Source organism: Pleuronectes platessa, chromosome 11 (genome assembly GCF_947347685.1).
Source record: "Pleuronectes platessa chromosome 11, fPlePla1.1, whole genome shotgun sequence".
NCBI classification, from domain to species: Eukaryota; Metazoa; Chordata; class Actinopteri; order Pleuronectiformes; family Pleuronectidae; genus Pleuronectes; species Pleuronectes platessa.
The window spans coordinates 8043539-8062642 of record NC_070636.1 but is presented as its reverse complement, the minus strand read 5'-3'; the positions used below and the strand labels follow the sequence as shown (position 1 = coordinate 8062642).

Below are 19104 nucleotides of genomic sequence, written 5' to 3'. Positions count from 1 at the left end.
TGTATCGTTTTGGTATTTCACAAAAACAAATAGAGCTGCATGACCTGTGTTAAGCCTGTTCGGTCTACATCTCGCTCCATCCAAGATACAAGATACATTTATTGGTCCCACACACATGCACAGACAGACAACATGCAAATGGGGGGAAATTTATCCTATGCTTTTGACCCATCTGGTGAACACAGGAGGACACATAGGGTGGCATATGATGGGGGAGTAGGGTGCCTTGCTCAGGGGCACTTAGACAGTGGGGTAGGGAAAATCCTCTTGTACTTTTTTTTTTAACAGATCCAGGTGTTGTCCATCCAGGTATGTTTTTGTTGTCACTCCGTGGAGTTGAACCAGAGACCATCCAGTCTGATTTTCTGCCCATAGTCCAATTTTTCTGCCACTGGTCCACCGCCTCCACCACCACATGAACCCTCGAGTAAAATATCAAACTCCAATTTAAATAAAAATACTTTATTAGAGGGGGAAAGTGAAATCACATTTTCATGGCATGATCTCAAACATGCATGTGTGTACAGTAGTTTGTTAAGCAGTATGCTCTAGTGTTACTCAATGTAATAGCCTTAAGTAGCCTCTTGCATTTTGATCATAAAAAGGTTCACATACTTACGGCGCCTTATCTTAAATATGGGCAACCAACTATTAATGCTCATTCATGGAGGAAAACAAACTATACACACGCACTCCAAAAAAACTCTCATTCGGCTGTCATAAATAATAGCAAAATATATATATCACAAGCATTCAACCATGCATTTGTCTAAAAAGGAGGTATCATAATTTATTATCTCTACGTCAGAGATGTAATTCCACAAACAATGTATTTATTTGTCATCCACCGTGTTGATCGCAACTGGAAGAGAACAGCCAAATGACATTAACATATCAGTGACTACAACAATTTAAATTTTGAGTCCAGCTCCTCAGACTCGGAAATAATTATGTGTGACTCAGTAATTTACAAAAAAAACTAAATAAGAGCGTGTTGAGCTCAGTGTCAGAGGGCTGAAGGCACTTCAGGCATTACTTCTAACCATTAAACCTAACAATCCAAAGTCAATAAAAAAAAGCTGTTCTGTCAGTAGTGCCAAAGCTTGTATACATTTATAATAACTTAATACTGTCTCCAATTACAACTCAGAGATTACAAAACATTTATATATCCCCGACCGGAGAAGGGACATGATCGACTCTTAAGACTTGTGTTTCCTTTGTACGGACCAGAACTGCCCGACTGGGTTAAATTTCTGTCCATTTTTTGGCCCTTTTTTTGTTTCCTTCACCATTCACCATGTGGTTACTGTACACAGATAGTGCTTCTGTTATCCATTATTAAAGTCTCTGTTGTTCAGGGGTTGACGGACAGGAGATTGCTGTGACTCTCTATAGCAGCTTCTGATGGAGGATTTCCCAAATCATTAACTTCCTGAACAGCGGCATGTGGCACTGAAGAGACAGAAGCAGATGACACTTTCAGTTTTAGAGGAATAGAATTATAGAAAAGCAATGATATTAGGTGAATATACAGTTCATACCTGTTTGAAGGTGAGAGGCCTTCCTTTTGCGATATAGTCAGCATATTTACAGGCAAAAACACCACAGTCACTGCCATTTTTCTGCTGGGGAATCACCTAAAGGAAACAACAATTTATAAATTAACCACACAGTGATGGACATATTGTTTTAATCACGTCATTCATCCCAGTTGAACTTACTGAACTTCCTATTGTCCATTTGGCACTGTCGAGCTCTCTGCATTTCTTTACTTTATGCTCCTCTTTAAGATAGAGTCTGGAAAATGAGCACAATGTCAATTACGTAAATAACGCTTAAATTGATCAGATAACTGTATCTTAAAAGCACAATGGGGACTCACAGTAATTGACTGCAGATGTCATCATGTCTCTGGCCCATTGAGTCATATGACTTCACTGTCTTTGAATTAAAATCAATGACCTAGAATGAGAGTAAGAAGTTACGTTAAAACAGGATTAATACCATTGTTTTTGATTTACAAATGAACAACTGATGGAATACAGATGGATATGTGTCAAGAGTCACCATCTTCAGTGAGGAATAAAACAGGAATACATAATCAATCTACAGTCAACTAAGGTTGTTCTGACTCACAGCCAACGCCCAGTGGACACCCAGATGCAGAGGCACCAGGATGAGGTCGTAGAGGAAGAGATCGACGGCCTTGGTCCAGCGCTTCACGGCAGCGTGTCCTGCAGCCTGCCCCCCTCCTCCACCCCGCAGCTTAGGGAAGAAGAAGGTGCTAAACGAGTAGACTCTTAATCCTGTTGCTTTGACAGAACACCGCTCCATGACCAGGGACAGGTAGAAGTTCATCACCTTGGCAGAGGAAAAAGAGGAAGCTAAATATAGTACATGTTGAAAGCAGACATGGGTCACATAACTGACTGTCTTTAATTTGATCAGGAGAATACAATTTGCAAAACAGTAGGTTGATCTACTGATTTATAATTCATATTTATACAATAAAGTAATATATCTCACTCACTATGTAATGATCACATTTGCATTAACCGCAATTTGGAATTCCATATTTCAGAAAGCAGGTTATGCAACGAACTGTGTTCATAGCAACTAGCTATAGTAGCTGCTTCCAGCCACAAACAGAACATGTCTGGTGATTTCTGATTTCCATATTTTACTGAAAGATTCGACCCCTAACCCAGTGAGGAGTGTCAACATTTGTAACAGCGGGAGAAGCTCTTGAGGAATTCTCACTGGACGTTACCTCATCATTGAGCCAACTGCCTTCCTGCAGCGTGGCCAGGTCTCTCTGTGTGATGCGAAGTTTGAAAGCCGCACTTAGAACGAGGTTGGGGTCGCTCTGAGCCAACGCACCGCTCACCTCCACTGCCATTTCCTACACAAAAACAAGAAATGCAGTTAAATAAAGTTTATGGCTACACAGTGAGAATAAATCCAAGTATCTGAAACATTTAATCTTACCTTTGTCAGCTTGGGTATGTCTTCATCGCTGTGCCTCGCGTGTGCTGTGAATGCAGTGTGTGTGTCAGGCCGACTGACAGCAGGAGTCTCTCTGTCCACTAGACTGAGGCGAGTCGCTACTTCAGCAGAGAGGTCCAACTCTGCAGCCTGTTTCTGCCAATACACAGCCAGACATAACAAGTTACATTTAGGTTTCCATTATAACTGCACGAGTGCTGTGACACTCTGGATGACAGATAGAGGGAAATAGTTACCTTTGTATTCCTCACAGGCTCTGTGTTCTCATAGCTGCCACTAAAAGACTTGCTGAAAGTCAGGCCACACCTCCTGGAGATGATACAGACAGAGGTTAGAGAAATAAAATTAATCGACACACAAACATATGAGGAAATACTACACTAACCTGTCCTTAGTTGCAGATGGATTTCTCCATGCAAACATGCTTGGGGCAGCTGTATAACAGAAACAAATGTCAGTTCAACGAAACATTTTTACTGATGAAAACAAATGGTTTCTGTGAGATGTGTGAAGGATCTGTTAATTTAAGGAGTTGTGATGGTGTGACGATCTGCAGCATCAATATTTTCTGTGATAGTAAATCAAATATAGATTTTTGGCTAAAAGAAGGAATTTGAAAACACCATCTTGGGATTTAGAAAATTATGACAGCATGATTGCATAATGACATCTTATATTCATTTAATTAAAAGAATTGTGAGTTGCTGTCTTTACTACATCTGCCTGGGACTTGTATAGAAGAACTATAAGCTTCACTCAAAACAGATTCATTTACAGATTCTACCTCCTTTGAAGGTGCCTAATGTCTATGTATCTTACCCGTGCATCCCGTCCTCCTGGGCACCGACTCAAACGTTTTCCCTGAAGCAGCAGGTTTGTGATCACTCTGTGACAGCGACTCACTGGGAGACAAAAGGATAAAAGGATCAGTTCATGTCAAACAGTTAAATGTTGAGTGGATCTTGTTGGAATTTCCCAAAAACTCAACTTGAATACTCACTCCTGTGGTTTTGTTTGGTTGAAAGGCAGTGGTTGACTTTTACTGTATTGGTCTGTCACCATCTCCAGCAAGCGCCTATAGTGCTCCTTATTATTCTGCTTTATGGTCTGGAGGCGAAGCAGAAACACATAACTAACACAGACAGTTGGTACAGAGTCTTAAAGCACGACTATTGAGCCGATTCTCTTGGTAAATATAAAACTCAAAATTGCAATCTGGATGCTGAGGAGCAGGAGTTGTTTAATTTAATTACACAGCAATTATGCAAGTAGAAGCTAGTTAACTACACTCCATAGAAGAGACACCTGAGCCAAGAGACAGGAGTTGTGCTTAGTAAGGTTACTTGCTAACGGTTGTTCACTTCCTACTGGGAAAATAGGCAGAGTAACGTATGCTGAACACCTAACCTGCTCCACAGCACGTCATGATTGATATTACATATCAACACATAGGAAAGAACATCTACTGACCAATCAAGTTTTTTTTTTTTAATGACATCCCTATTTATAGAAGCTCCTAAGCCGACTTAACACATTGAATCATGTTTTTGTATTTTTTTCACTTGAAAGACTGTTTGACATTGCAAGGGTTGCATCTGAATGAATAAAGCTACAATTCCAAACATGCAATGGTAACATATTAATTAAATGAAATCCACAAATGTAATTATAACCAGACTTACGTGTGAACTAGTGAAAGGGCAGTGATATTTTAAGCCTATTAATTTACATAATAAAACACACCGATTTTTTTGTCAGCTGTCCTTCCGCATTTGGCACCAACTATGCTTTTAGCCTGGATTATGGGTTTAACTTATTTGTGTTTGTGTAATATGAGTTTGCTCTTTATTTGGAAACTATGCCACTCTGCTGCCAGTAGACTTGTTTCAATTTATAATTTACATGAAATCTTGCCTCTAGTGACATTAAGGAAATAAAATGTTCAAAGAAGTATTCAAATATACAAAAAAATATATGTACAACAACAATGATTATTACAAACAATTCAGTATTTCACCTCTTCCACAGTAAGACTGGGCTTGTAGCAGCGGTTGTGACCGAAGCCACTGTAGGTTGGGTCGGAGAGAGTGGTTGCCACCCTCATAGTCGTCCTCGGCGGCAGCAGCTGAAGGGAGCCTCTCCTCTCTCTTTCCTTCCCTCTGTCAGGGAGGCATGCAGTCGTCCCGCTGGATTCAAAAAGGTTTGACACATAAGCAAGGGGGGCTCTTCAAAAGGTGACACTTTGGAATAATTAACGATAAGGCAGCTCTACAAGGATAATCAGTAATTAATTAATGAAAAGTTGTTGGTGCAGCCACTAATGAGAACAATATCAAATACTGGACATCTTGCCTGTATTTCCTCATTAGAGGAGGTGAGGAGCTCTGAAAGGGATTCTTGCCTCCCCTGTCATTCATTCCACCAACTGGTTTATCTGTGGAATAAAGATTACAAAAATTACAATGTGATTTAAGAATGGATAACACAATAAGAGTATGGATGAGACAAATAAGCATTAAAAAACTGTATTTTCCTTCAGGAGTAGCTGCCTCCACTTACCCATTCTCCACTCAGTAGTGTTCATCCATGAAGTGTGGAGCTCATCTATCCCCATCAACGTGACAGGCTGAATGCACAGCGATACAACAAGAATAAAAGATGGAGAAAACAAACATAACAATCGAGCATCACACAATAATTGGGCTTACTTCCTGATCTTTTGACAACTCTGTGTATGGCTGAATGTGTCTCAAATGCAATCTTCTTCCCAATTCAACTCCACCCACGTAGGTCTTAGCAGGTTTATTTTGTATATATGCAAACTACATGGACATGGTGAATGGTTGGCTCTCTTACGTCTGTGTAAAGAATATTCAGAGAAGTGTTTCTCAGCACATGTGGAAGGGCTGAACTTTGAAGTACTCAAACTGTATTTGTGTTTTTTATGCTCAGGATTTTCTGGTCAGGTTAGAAAATGTGGATCCGTGGATCACAAACCTGTGTGTCTTCATAACGTCTGGGTTTCTCATGCCTGGTCGTCAGAGGTTTGCGCAGCCTGAGCAAACCCGCTACCCCGGCCACAGTCTTCTTCAAAAAGCTGATGACTACATCTGAAGCACAGGACAACAAGTGAACACTCTTTCTTCATCCGTTTATACCTCTGGAATAAATATTGAGATTGTTCTTAGTTGTAAACAAACCTCGTCTGCGTCTTTTCACCTCTACAGGGTCACTGTGGCAAACGCTGCCTGCAACATCAAGACTGTAACAGAAAAATACAAGATTAGACCTCAGTGATTCTAACGATATCTCAATGTCATCGATGAAGATGTGACAACACCTTCAGCTTGTTTATCATGACCAAGTTGCCAGGACATTAGTTACACACGGCTACACCTAATGTGGTATAATATATAATTAATAATTCTGAAGTTTATAATGTTCAGTCCTTGTTTCTCTCATGTCGTCAACTCTGTTTTGGAGAAGTGTTGAATCGCCTTCATCATCCAGGGTGTTTTTGATGATGATGAACATGTCGTTGACGTGATTATTTCACTTTTATACAAATCTACACTTTCACTACTTTGCATTTTCAAGAGTGATATTGTTAACATATGAGAGTCCTAATATGAAGAAGAGCTATGTGTTAATATGGACAAGTTCAGCTCACCTGTGAAAGTTGTTGTGTTATGCTAACAGTGTGCTAACAACACAACAACTTGGCAACAACAGCAGGCGATGTTCAGGATATTAAAGACAACTTTATTAATTCATTAATCAATCAATCAATTAGTCTCGGTCAGACCCCCGTGAGAACTTCAGATGTTCGACGTCCAACCAGAGTTTATACACGTTTGATAGATTAGCACCCGAAGCCGGTGAGTGTTAACACGTAGAATTTAATCGTTAATACAAAGAGGGGTAAAAAAATAAACCTTTTCTTCAACCACCGACCTCTGGTAGTTCCGTTTAGCCGCTCTGGCGTGACTCTGCTGCCGCTGTGCTTCGTCTCTGACGGAGGGTCGCGTGGCTGTCTCCCCGCTAACGTACCCTCTCCCGGGCCACTCGGTGGGGTTTTGCCCCGTAGCGGGCTCAAACAGCGACGAGATGCCGTCAACTATCCATCCATACATCCCAGACAAATACGAGAAAAGTGTACCGAGGTCTTCTGCGCGGTCCAGGACTATTTCGCCGCAGAGAGGACGTCAGGCTGACGATGTGCGCCACAGACCGCTCCGCCGTTATCTTAGCTTAGCATTAGCATCGCTGTGTGGACGCGCGGCGGCTGTGCGTCACTGACAGCTTCATGTAGTGCGAGCGTTCTGTGTGTCGACGGAAAGCCGCGCGGGCGGAGTTGCACCGTTGCAGCTGGGTGGAGACACAAGCGGTGTGTGCGGGGTCACTGAACTAACGAACCCCTGATCTTCGAAGTAAATAGCGTCAGAGGCACATCCAGACTCTGATTGGCTGCTGCGGAGCTGCTCAGTTCATCACTGTTGCGTAATAATGGTCAAAAACATGACATAAGAAATGTTTTGTACAAATAGTAAAATTCATCTGGAACACAAAACCGAAAAAATTCAAAAATGTATAAGACATTTCTGATATTTTAAAGCTATTTAAATTTGTCTTTAATTACATATATATATATATATATAAATAATATGTAATATTCATATATGACATAATACATAATACATAAAAATATACTTATTATACACACATTTCTTCTGTAATATGAATACATGTCAGTTTTCCCTTTAATACTAATATGCAGCAATCTGCGCCTTAAAGAACGCAGATTGCTGCTTGGCAGCCCTCTTGAGCCGCACATTTTTGAATAAGCAAGTCATCACCTGGCTGTGCGCCTCATTGACTATACAGGACACCTCATACCGGCTGAGGGATTTATCCAAACATGCATTCTACATATAGAAAACATATGTAGATATGGATTTAAGAATACTATGATGAAGTCAGTTTTTCCGTTGAATGTGACATTGCACGCAATCACAATTCAATAAATCATAACAAAAAAAACTATCCAAAATCACATCAGATAATGGTTACTTTCCGTTTAATGACTTATTCATTAATACAAAATAAATCCTCATGTATCTCGTAGGTCTGTATTTAGACAGAATTCATGGAGGGCCAATAGAAACTGGAGTCAAGTTCCCATAGGAACAAATATGCTTTTGAGTAAAGCTGATTCTGAATTAAAGAAGAACATCAAACACCAAGCACATGACATTAAAAACAGACGTTTCTTTGTTTAAAAAACACTCAGTCCTGTTGGTTTGTTGTCAAACATTTAAATTATTTATTAACTTTATGGTAGAAACATAGATGATACAAAAACAAATATTCAATAATACAACCTCTAGCTATGTTGATCATGGATTTCCAGTGTAAAACCAGTGCACATTTGGACACATGAACATTAGTCTTATGTACATAGTAACAACAGGGTATAAAACATTAGTAGAAAAATAACAAACAGCAATATTCAAAATTAAAACATTTGTTCTAGCATCATCTAAAGAGTGACCTTCAAAAAACTGAGGCACAGATAATACAAAAGTTACATTAGAAAATTTAAAAAATAACTTATGTACATATTAAATTCGCACCATCAGAAAAAAAATCCTCTTACATCCTATATTTATTTCTTCATGTTTCTACGTGGGTGTAAGGCATGGAAAGTTTTGGAATGATGTGCGGACAGGATACAATCATACGTTCAGTGGACGGATTACTTTTGGTCGGACTGGAGAACAGACGAGCCTAAGAGAAAAAAATTTAAAATAAAACCCAGAATATCAGGAAATGCAACAAACAAACTTTACATCGAGATTTAATTTGCATAAATAGCAACAGCATTCATGAATCTTGACTTAAGTCAGCTGTGAACTGTAACTTTATGATAAAACATCAGTCATCATTCTTTACTTATAAAGGAAGAATGCGATAAAACTGAACTATTGTACAGGCTAACATCAGTTATGTAATTTAATTTTTTTGTTATTGCATAAATCAGTTCAAAAACATCCATTAGAAAACAGCTCTGATGGAAAAAAAATATACCTATATTGGGGCTGCATATCTGTCACTACTACATATGCTGCTCCTTAAAATCCGAAATACAAAATTTGGGAAAGAAAATATGACAGAAAGCAGACTGAAAATGACAGAAAATATTGCAAAGGCAGGTTAACAGAACATCTTCAAGTGAAAATATTAAATTCTGTAAAACCACAAACGAGCAAATGCAGCTGCAATTGTATGTTGTCTGATGGTAAATAACCAAATTTTGCATCTACTACACCAGTTGTGGCTCATCATTATACTGGTAGTATTATAATGGTATTGTTTATGTATAATTCAGTGCATTTATTAAGAATTATGTATACATACACATTTTGAAATATATAAATTGTGATAAATGATCAAAGATACATTTCACACTTTTAATTAAAACAGAAGAAGGTAAATGAAGCACATGATGAATGAGCCAAACAGAAACCATAAAATAACCTTTGTGAAAATGCATAAATACAACAGCTCCACGGGTGATTTAAATCTCACTTGTCAGAAAGCCCCACACCAACAGGATGTCAGCTTGAAATGATTTCACATCAACCAAGTTTTCCTGTTAATTTTTAAGCAAAGTTTAAATCTCGGCAAGTTGATGTTTGTATGATTCTGTCATGAACTGAAATAAAAGACATTCAAATGCTTTGAAATATACTCAGCAGAAATGATCCCAAATGTGAATTAACAACAGCATGACACACAGGTATGAATTATACAAGAGTCCGAAACCTGGAGTGTTGTAACCTCTAATATCTGTTGCACTCTGTAACTGCTGAACTAATTGGGAGGAGCATTTATTGTTTGGTGGAGTGAGTCGGTTACACTCACACTCACCTGGACCGTTCAGGTAAAGTGGCGACAAGCAGCTCAGGTACAGCCACGTCCTGTTCTCCTGCAGCCAGCGCTGCCGATAACCAATCATATCACTGGAAGAGGCTGACCGTATCTTCCTTTCCTCTTTAGCGAGTCTATGAGTCTTGCTTACTGGGTTGGGAGACGATAGAGCACAGATGTATTGTGGGATATGATAACACCGTCCCAGAAAGCATAAGGGTGCCCTTAACAACATAAATGTATTCCTATAATTACGAGTACCGGCTTGTACTGATCTCATCCGGGGAGAAAAAAGTGACCCAAGGAAAGAGGCGTGCATCTCAAAGCAATATCAAAAACACCCTGTGCCTTGTGTGCACACGCTTTTTTGATTTGGTGCCCAGAACCCATGAAGCTGTGTTTGATAATGTGGGATAAATGAGGATACTGTCAAATGGGTACCACTACCAGTGATGCTATTTCTTCCATCTTGGCCCATTCAAGTTTCCTGTTTTCACCCAACTGGTAAGTAAAGCTTCTCACCTTGCCTGGCTCCCACCAACCGTTGTTGGACTTTTTCTAGATGGTTGATATATTCTGTCAGTGATCCTTCTGGATCCTGAGACGCCCCCCCAGGATGCCCAGAGGGCAAAGTGGTGCTGGAGTTCGACCTGAAGGAAGATGAAAACAATAAGTTTTAAATGACTGACACAACTGTTAAGTCTTAAACTTAAATATTTCATGTCTCAAGTTAAAAGACTCTTTGAGGAAGTGGGGACCAAACCTGTTGTGCAACCTGAAGGGTGATTTGCTGGGTGGGACGAGAGACGACACTGGTTCTCTGTTCAGGGATGAGTCGTAATTTGATCTTGACTGCTGCTGTCTTAGAACTTCAGCTTTAGGCCCTGAAATAGACGGTAAGATATAAAAATCCACCCACTCATACAAACACAGACAACTGATGAATATTATGTTAAACTGGCTTCATCGAGCTGACCTGGCCCATGACCATTGACAGTCCCAGATACAGATAATCTTTTGATCGCTTTCTGCCATTTCCTGGTCAGGAACTTCATTCTGAAACACAGAGTGAGGGGTTACATTTTTCCACACACGATATCTAGGTCTCTCAAACTACTTTTATATGCGTGTAATTATATAACGCTACCTTGAGACCGCGATGACAACTCGTACAACAGCTCTAAATCTTCTGAGGGGTCGGTGCAGAGAGGAGAGTGGGGGTGTGGGCCACGCCCCCATACGAGCGATGACACACAGTGTGACCTGCTCACAGTCCTGGAAACCACCCAGCAGCAGCAGCAGGTAACGCTTCTGGTACACCAGAGCCTTCCTGAAGCTCTCAGCACGCAGGTAACGCTCATACAAACGCTGCACCTGCAAACCAGTAAACAGAAGATTTACGTCAGTGTCTTACGTCAACAGCACATGGTCAATTCTAACAATGTTGTTTGGCTGGCGGAAGTAACATTAATGGCTTGATTCAATCAAGATGCTTCATTCTGAGGTGAATGCTCCCTTGATACCTTTTAACTGGTAATGTCATATTTTTAGGTAAAATAGAATATCAAAAAAACTGAAACTGAAACAAATACAACAAAACACTTTCCAGGATCTCGGCAAATCTATTTGAGTTACACAAAAAACTCTGTAGTAAAACATGCGTGTGTGTGTATGTGTGTGTTTGTGTGTGTGTTTGTGGGGGGTCCATTTCCTACTGACCTTGCTGTTGCTGATCACGTCATTGATTGGTCTGTTTTCAGTTTCGGAGGTCACCTTGGCGAGCTCTTTCTCCGAGTGGCGCAGCTGTCGCTCCAGGTAGGCGAGTCTGTGTGTGTGAGTCGCTCTATCCTGACTCAATAATGTCACCCGCTCCGTCAGCTCAGAGTTCTCACTTAACATCTTCTCCAGCAGAGTGGAAGATGGCGACGAGGCCGAAATCTACAGTGAAAACGGAACATTATTGCAACATTTAACATTCAGTAAAAAGGTTTGTAGTTGTTACTACCACCATCAATATATCAACAACAGTGCTGTATGTAATAATTATAAGCACTTGTGTACCTGCTGGTCTTGTTGTGAGCTGCCTGCCTGAGCTCCGTCAGTTTGGAGCCGCTGCTGTGTGGATGCAGGCTTGTGTTGTTGCCCTGTGGTCCTTCCAGACATCCTCTGAGCAGCCATCTCTCTCTCCTCCCGTTCCAGCTCTGCCAGGGTCTGTTGCAGCTCCTGCATTCGCTGCTGATCCTGCTTCCGCAACAACTCCAACTCACACTAAAGTGAGAAATGTGTATCAGGTGTGCTTCTTTATCCTTTATGTGAGCATTGTATTCATGAAAGAAGTGAGTCCATTAGACAAGAGTAAGAACTTTGTTAATATCTTACCAGTTTGCTATTGGTCCTTTCCTGACGTCTCTCCCTCTCCATCTGATCTTGCCGCCCCTTACTCCTTTCTCTCTCCCAATGCTCCTCCCTCTCCCTCTCTTTGTCCTTCATCAGTCGGAGTCTCTCCTTTATCTCTGCGAGTTCCACCCCAAGGCGTCTGGACAGCTCTCTCTCCTCCGCCAAAGTACTGCTGGCTTCCTGTTTCTGCTCCTTCAAGGTCTCCATCGCCACACGATGTCGAGTGGCGGCCTCCTGTTCCCTCTGCAGCTCCTCCCTCCTCAATCTGTCGTCCTCTTCCAATTTCCTCCTGGTCTGCAGTAGCTCGGTCCTCATTTTGGCCATCACGGCTGCCAGCTCCTCCCCCTGCCTTCGCTCCTGCTCTAACTGGCCGCGCATGTCAGAGATAAACTTCCTGTCTCTGGCTGAGTCGGCCTCGTGTCTGCGGTTAAGCTCATCCACCTGGCTGGAGCATCGGTCTCTCTCTTCGTCTAGCTTCCTGTGAGCAGCTGCAAGTTTCGAGTGAATCTCACACGAGCGAGATTCTGCTTCGGTCAAGAGACGCTGCAGTCGAGTCTTTTCTTTCAGGATGAGATCGTGTTGCTGGGCAGAACGTTGACGTTCATCTTCTAACTCCTTCTGGGTGTCGTCTACCCGTTTCTCCAGCAACTCACTGCGCGACTGTTCAATCTGAAGCTCACGCCTGAGGTTGCTGCATGCCACCATCTCCTGCTCTACATGACCCTTCAGAGCCATGACCTCTGACCTCTGCTGATCGGAGGACACTTGCATGGCCTGGAGGGAGAAGAGTAGGGTCATCTTTCAGAGTATAAAAATGAGAGCTGAAGCACACTTTGGATTCTTAGCACTGTCTGATCTTTGACAACAAACACTGCAGAGCCATGATATTGGTTTTCTGTGATTAAGCTAATGAAATGTATATTTGATACAGTATAAACTGTGCTCATCTTACCTCTCTCCTTTCTTCCTCCTCTCTGTCTTTACGGAGACTCAGAGCCCTCTCCTGCTCAAGTTGTTGTTGAAGCTCCAGGACTCTGGTTTGCGATTCCTTCAAAGCCTCTTCACCTTCTTCTACAGCGAGCCTAAAAAAACAACAGCATTACTTTTCACCACTTTTGGAATTATTACATGGAAGCCCGTTTGTGTGACTGTGAGAAATATGGTGAAGAGAGCCGTAGTTCAAACAAGGCCAACCAATACCTAAAAATACATACAAACAACAAAAGAGACTCCCTAAATGATTGGATTATTTTTGGAAGTTAGGAGAAAAAAAAAGAAAATTGATAAAGGGGAATTGACTCAGGTCTGATATATAATGGAGATGGCTTGTGTCCTGTTGTACCTGAGTGATTGCATTTTGTTGTTTTGCTCTCGCTGGGTGTCATGAGCACATTGCAGTTGTTTCTGTCTCTCCTCCAGCGCTGCTTTCAGTTGGGATTCAACCTGTCCATCAGTCTGTGGCTGATCTCTCTGCCAGTCACTTTCACCCCTGTTGTCAGTCTGAGGGAGGAAGACAGAAGATCAGCAAAGATAGTCAACTGAAATTATGAGATGAGAAACCAGTACAAGAAAATAAAGTTTTACAAACAAAGGTTAAAAAACACCCCAACCTCACTGTAGAGCTTTGTAAAATCTTAATTCAAAACTACAGAGACTCACTTGTGTGTGTCTCTGTGCCATTCGACAGAGCAGCTCTCGGAGAGCGATCACAGTCTCCTGCAGTGCCTTCTTCTCCTGCTGCCAGCTCATGGGGGGGTTGGAGGTTGATTTGTCCATTAGGGTGGAGCTATCTCCACAATGATACTGCGCCTGACTCGACGAGAAAGCTTTCAAGTCTGAGGCATTAGGCTGGGTTGAGGACGTGGCACGCCGCTGGGACAAGGTGAGAATTCTGCAGCTTTCTTGATAAACCTTTTTCAACAGATTCTGCAGAACGATAGGGAAAGAAACTGAGTAACAATTCAGGCTGTGGAAGTTATAAATATATTTACTGCCAAGTGTATATGAGGCCCACCTGAAGCTCAGGAGATAATAGGTCATCGCTGTAGCTCATGCTACCTGCCGCACTGTCTGTGTTAGCCGTCGGGTTCATTCCTCGACAGCGGAGATACTCAACAAACTGAGCATCCAGTCTTTCAGTCTGTTCAAGCTCGACTCTCAGCCTTGCACCCAACTCTGAACTCACGTCTGAATCACAAGAAGAACAGAAGAGTTAAGTAGATCAGTCTGGTGAAGGTCTACATTTTTTTCTTACTGTCAACAAACTGAGCCTACTCAGTTTGTCTGTGTGAGCAAAGCTTTGGTAAAGCTTGTTCTTCTGACCCCAAAAACTCTATTTTGTACAAAACCTATAAAAAACACGTGAGTCAGACCCACCACTCCATTGACTGACATACTCACTAGTTTATTTCGAGTCAATCACACACTGTCAATCTATGGTAAATTAAACTAGTACAATAAATCTGAATATGAAAATAGTCCCAGCAAAATACATGATTTACTCTTGAGTAACGTCTGCTAAAAATATCAACAGTTTAAAAAAAATCTATATTACACATATAAAAGTGGCATCTGGGTTGCTTTATTTTCTTGGAGACATTTGATATCTCATCTTAAACGCAGACCGGTTGCCTTGACCTATCACCAGTGGTTAGAAACCATCACCTGGATAATTGAAAATCTTCACTGATAACAGTCATTCATGTGCAAATACTCACTGCTTCCATATCCATCACTGGCCCACTCTGGTGCTGAGAGGGAGGAGGTCGAGCCAAGCAGAGACGGAGGGTCTGTCAGATCAAGTCCTTCCAACTCGCGCATCTAAGAAGAAATTTTAAAATATTTATCTATATTTTAACCCGACTAAAACACAGGAGCTTCTCGCAGAATGACAATAAAATAGCCTGTATAAAAGTGTCAGAGGACATACTCGGTCGGTCTCCAGAGAGTCAAGCATGGAGAAGTTGTCAGAGACGGAGGCGGAGCCTGGGGAGCGGGTACTCCGTGTGGCTGGATCTGGAGTGATGGTCCGAGAGTGGGGGTCCTCCATCACAACCCTGGGAGAGGTCTTGTGTTGGGGCAGATCCAGGCTGGTGCTGTTCAGTACGCTGAGCTCAGACAGACGAGAGCCCAGGACAGAGGTATGGAAACGCTGCAGAGTTCGGTCCTCTGAGCATTCCAGTTTCCTCAACAGCTCCGGAGAGCCCAGAGAGGCTTCGTCCCGAGAGACGCTCACAATGTCCTCAAAAGGTCTCTGAGAAATATCTGATGATCAAAAAATATTTAAAAAGTAATTGTGAGAATGTGAGAGATTTTTCTGTTTCAGTTTCATGGCATAAAGGGTTAAGAGATTAACATCGTTTATATGACAATAAAAAAACTTTCCCATTCAATAATAGTGTAAAATTATTTTATAGTATAAAGACTCATTGAGTTTTACCTTTCTGTTGGTATCCCTGTTGATGATGAAGTGTGTCCTGCTGTTGAAAGTTCTGTAGGAGTTGCTGTAGTTCTCTCTGCTGATAGGCCAGTTCCTCTTCCTGCACGGCCAGGTCCTCCTGCAGACGGCGGAGCTCTGACTTCAGCCGCTGGTTGTCAGTCTCCAGGGCGACAAGGGCACAGTCTTTGGTCTAAAACAGAGGATCCAACCGTTACATTCATAATACTCAGGACTAAAAGATTAACTTGTAGAGATATTTGATCTGTAGTTAATATTGTGTGCTCAGTTAAATATTCCCACCCGTCCTTCCTCGTGTAGTTTCTCAGCTCTCGCTGCACTGGTGCTCAGACCCTGTTTCACTGTGGTCAGCTCTGTCCTCACAGCCTGATGCTCGGCTCTCAGTTTGATGAGCTCTTCCTCCTTCTGTCTCAACGCAGTGTCCGCTTTAGCCAAAGTCACCTCAGCATTTGTCTGATAAAAAGAGAAAAATCCACCTAAGTATTGAGTGTCACATTTCTGTACAGGCATGTGAATTCATGCCCTACATTTTTCATTTTCTTTTTCCGTTTTTGCAGAGCCCTACATGAGCAGTAGATGAATGGAATTCAGTACTTTGCAAAGTAACAACATTTAATTTGGCACCACATGTCGTACACATCTACAACTAAAGCTATTCTTGTATACTGTGACCATTTGCCAAAAGCAGCTGGGCACTAGTACAATCAAAGTTTGAAAGAATGCAAAGACAAGCAGCAGCAGAACTAATGTATTTCTTCTTTCGTTATCTCATTTATAAAAACCACAACTTGTCCTTACCACATCCTGCAAGGGTAGAACGCAGCGGAATAGAAAACAAAATCCACCAGCTTTAAAAACAAGAGCTAACAAAGATTTTCCTCGTCCTTCCTCATTTTCATGTCACTTCCTCCGTGCGAGATTCTGCCGTCTCGCTGTAACACGTCACTACGCACATAACTATAACCAGATGTGGTCTTGACTGCAGTTTCGAGCAAAAAAAACATTCCCTGTCTGGGGCCTGTTGAAGCTGGTTTAGAGTTACTGTGTCAGCTTTGAATTAAAAAAAACAGACCTCTTAAAACCAAATTCAATCAAGCTGCACAAAATTGCATATACTTACAGATACAATCCCCTAAATTTACCAATTTTTTCCATCACAATCCATGAACTATTCAATCGAAAATCTGTGGAATTTACCAAAATTCTCTCACAAGGCTTTGTATCTGCCCCTCGATCCAGAGCCGCACCATTACCACATCCTTCCACCAAGTTTCCAGTTAATCCATCCAGTATTTCTGCTTTAATTTTGCTTAAAAGCAAACCAACCAGCCAGCCAACACATAGTCAGGAATGAAAACATAACATTATTGGGGAGGTAATTATATTATGATTTATAAATCTCGAACAGATAACAGAAAACTAAGGTCCGCTGTGTACTATGAACTATGTATACAAACATAAGATGTAAAAAAGATTGGTACTTAAATAAAACATTTGATTTCATAATCTTTTAATGTCGTTAACCTTGAATAAAAATGTTATCTACAAACACTCACCAGCACCTCCGTTTGAGCCTCTTCTTGATTGGTTTCCTTCTCTCTGACTTTAACTGTCAGGTCCTGGATCAGGCTCCTCAATGAAGTCACTTCCTGCCTCAGCATCTCAGTTTCCTCCTGAAGTTGCTTCTCCTTACTCCTGTGTGCTTCACTTTCAGCAGAAAGCTCTTCCTTCACTGTCTCAAGCATTTTAATCTTTTCCCTTTCAACAGCAACCAGTTTCTCCATATCAACCAGCTCGGCTCTCATCTCCTGGATTTGTCTCTCAAGTGTAAGGCTGGTTTCTCCGAGTACCTCCATTTCTAGTTCCATCTCCTGCTCTTTAGATTTTAAACTTTCAATCTCTCTCAGTCGCTTTTGTTCTGCCTCTTGAAGATCAGTAACCAGGGTGTTAAGGTGAGCATTCTCCTCCTCAGATGATTTCCTCTCGTCCCTATTCTCTTCTACCTGGGCTTTCACCTCCTCCAGCTCGGCTTCCTTGAGGGTGAGGAGACCTTGGAGCTCATCTGCCTTTTCTTTCTCAGCTTTCAACCTCCTCCCCAACTCCTGCCCGTGTCCTCTGTACTCTTCCTCCTGGGTGAGCAGTAACCGCTCCAGTCCCTCTCTCTCTGCCACCGCTGTGTCCAGCTGACTCTGAGTGGCCTTGAGACGAGAGCGAAGGGAACGAGAGGCGGCAGAGTGAGTCAGACTGAGCTCTTGCTTCAGGCTACTTGGCCCTCCCCTCCTATCTTTTTCCTGGATGGTGTAGTGGTGAGGTTCTGGGCTGGGAGCGGGTGAGGGATTGATGCTGTCACCATCCTGAGAGTCGCTAACTTCATGCATGTTGGGGCCCAGTGTGGAGAGTTCTGCCTGCAGCGTGCTGATGACCTCATGAAGGCGCTCCTCTTCTTCCTCTTTGTCCTGACGTACTCTGGTGATTTCAGACTGAAGATGTTCCACCTGTGAGCGCAGATCCTCAAGTTCAACTTCCAAATCCTGTCAGGAAGATTAGAAACGGACAATTAGATTTTACATCACCACCTCATCGGCTTTATTCTCACACTGTCTTCATGTAAGTGTGTGCTTACACTGACCTTGTTGTCCCCGGTGATCTCCAGCTCCTGTTCTAACCTTTGGATTTCATTGTTGAGGTGATCAATTTCCTGGTTTTTCTCCTGCAGTAGAGCTGAGGGGAGGGTCTCTTCATTTACTTCCTCCAACTCACTTTGTTCTTCCTTCTCCTCCTCAAGTATTTCTAGATTTGATACAGTCTCCTGCAAACAAACAAACAAAATTAATACTTAATCAAGAATAGCCGACTTCCTGTTGCTTTTTTCACGATGCTCCTTGAGACTTTTTGTGTGTCTGGTCATGATTCACGTGTGTACCGATTTTCGTGAAGATCGGTGAAAGTGAGAGTAAGGGGCTTTTTTGGGGGGGGCCGCTGTTCCGTTTTTGCCACGCCCATTTCAAATTACTCCAGAATTTGTAAATTATCACCACTTCTGAATTTTCTGCTAACTTTGGTGAGTTTCATGAATGTCTAGGCACTAAAAATGGCAATTAATTTGCCCGAAAAATAATAATAATCATGTCAATTTCAATTACTGCTTCCTATTTATTCCCTGCCTTAACCATCCACAAAAACCCACAGTACAAAGGACATCTAGCCACAGTTTACAACTCGGTGTTACCAGACTCAAATAATTAAAAAAGACAACATGTGTGCTTTTCTGTAAAGTTAGCACAGCCGTCAATACAAGGCAATGCCAGCTT

At 41.8% G+C, this 19104-nt stretch overlaps 2 protein-coding genes across 7 annotated transcripts in view; both read right to left on the bottom strand.

Annotated features, from left to right (window-relative positions):
- Window positions 1-446: 446 nt before the first annotated feature.
- On the bottom strand, window positions 447-7304 carry senp2 (SUMO specific peptidase 2). Its single transcript, XM_053434994.1, has 17 exons — window positions 6964-7304; window positions 6210-6271; window positions 6007-6119; window positions 5569-5635; window positions 5362-5443; window positions 5027-5195; window positions 4010-4116; window positions 3829-3911; window positions 3395-3443; window positions 3246-3318; window positions 2992-3144; window positions 2774-2905; window positions 2140-2364; window positions 1886-1965; window positions 1725-1800; window positions 1545-1640; window positions 447-1455 (listed from the first exon to the last, which is right to left on the bottom strand). Exons 1-17 carry the CDS (start codon window positions 7140-7142, stop codon window positions 1393-1395), a joined length of 1809 nt encoding a protein of 602 aa, XP_053290969.1. The 5' UTR covers window positions 7143-7304; the 3' UTR covers window positions 447-1392.
- A 1004-nt stretch (window positions 7305-8308) lies between these two features.
- Window positions 8309-19104, bottom strand: part of pcnt (pericentrin) — a 33576-nt gene continuing 22780 nt past the window's right edge. For all 6 annotated transcript variants that reach the window (XM_053434055.1, XM_053434056.1, XM_053434058.1 and 3 more), the window contains 18 exons: window positions 18423-18602; window positions 17350-18324; window positions 16076-16246; window positions 15776-15965; window positions 15266-15600; window positions 15054-15156; window positions 14351-14523; window positions 13996-14262; window positions 13679-13836; window positions 13289-13418; window positions 12319-13110; window positions 12001-12207; window positions 11659-11877; window positions 11087-11313; window positions 10916-10995; window positions 10703-10823; window positions 10462-10589; window positions 8309-8796 (listed from right to left, as the gene is read on the bottom strand). In XM_053434055.1, the coding sequence (XP_053290030.1) occupies window positions 8765-8796; window positions 10462-10589; window positions 10703-10823; window positions 10916-10995; window positions 11087-11313; window positions 11659-11877; window positions 12001-12207; window positions 12319-13110; window positions 13289-13418; window positions 13679-13836; window positions 13996-14262; window positions 14351-14523; window positions 15054-15156; window positions 15266-15600; window positions 15776-15965; window positions 16076-16246; window positions 17350-18324; window positions 18423-18602 (4488 nt within the window). In that variant the 3' untranslated portion in view covers window positions 8309-8764. The remainder of the gene's footprint in view (window positions 8797-10461; window positions 10590-10702; window positions 10824-10915; window positions 10996-11086; window positions 11314-11658; window positions 11878-12000; window positions 12208-12318; window positions 13111-13288; window positions 13419-13678; window positions 13837-13995; window positions 14263-14350; window positions 14524-15053; window positions 15157-15265; window positions 15601-15775; window positions 15966-16075; window positions 16247-17349; window positions 18325-18422; window positions 18603-19104) is intronic.

What these genes read in the sequence shown, in the direction of transcription:
- senp2 (XM_053434994.1), bottom strand. Translation starts at nt 7,142, where the DNA reads ATGTATGGATGGATAGTTGACGGCATCTCGTCGCTGTTTGAGCCCGCT. An exon ending in CAGGAGGACGGGATGCACGG is followed by an intron (nt 3,444 to 3,828) that starts GTAAGATACATA and finishes TCTGTTATACAG; the next exon opens with CTGCCCCAAGCATGTTTGCA. An exon ending in GACATCTGCAGTCAATTACT is followed by an intron (nt 1,801 to 1,885) that starts GTGAGTCCCCAT and finishes CTCATTTTCCAG; the next exon opens with ACTCTATCTTAAAGAGGAGC.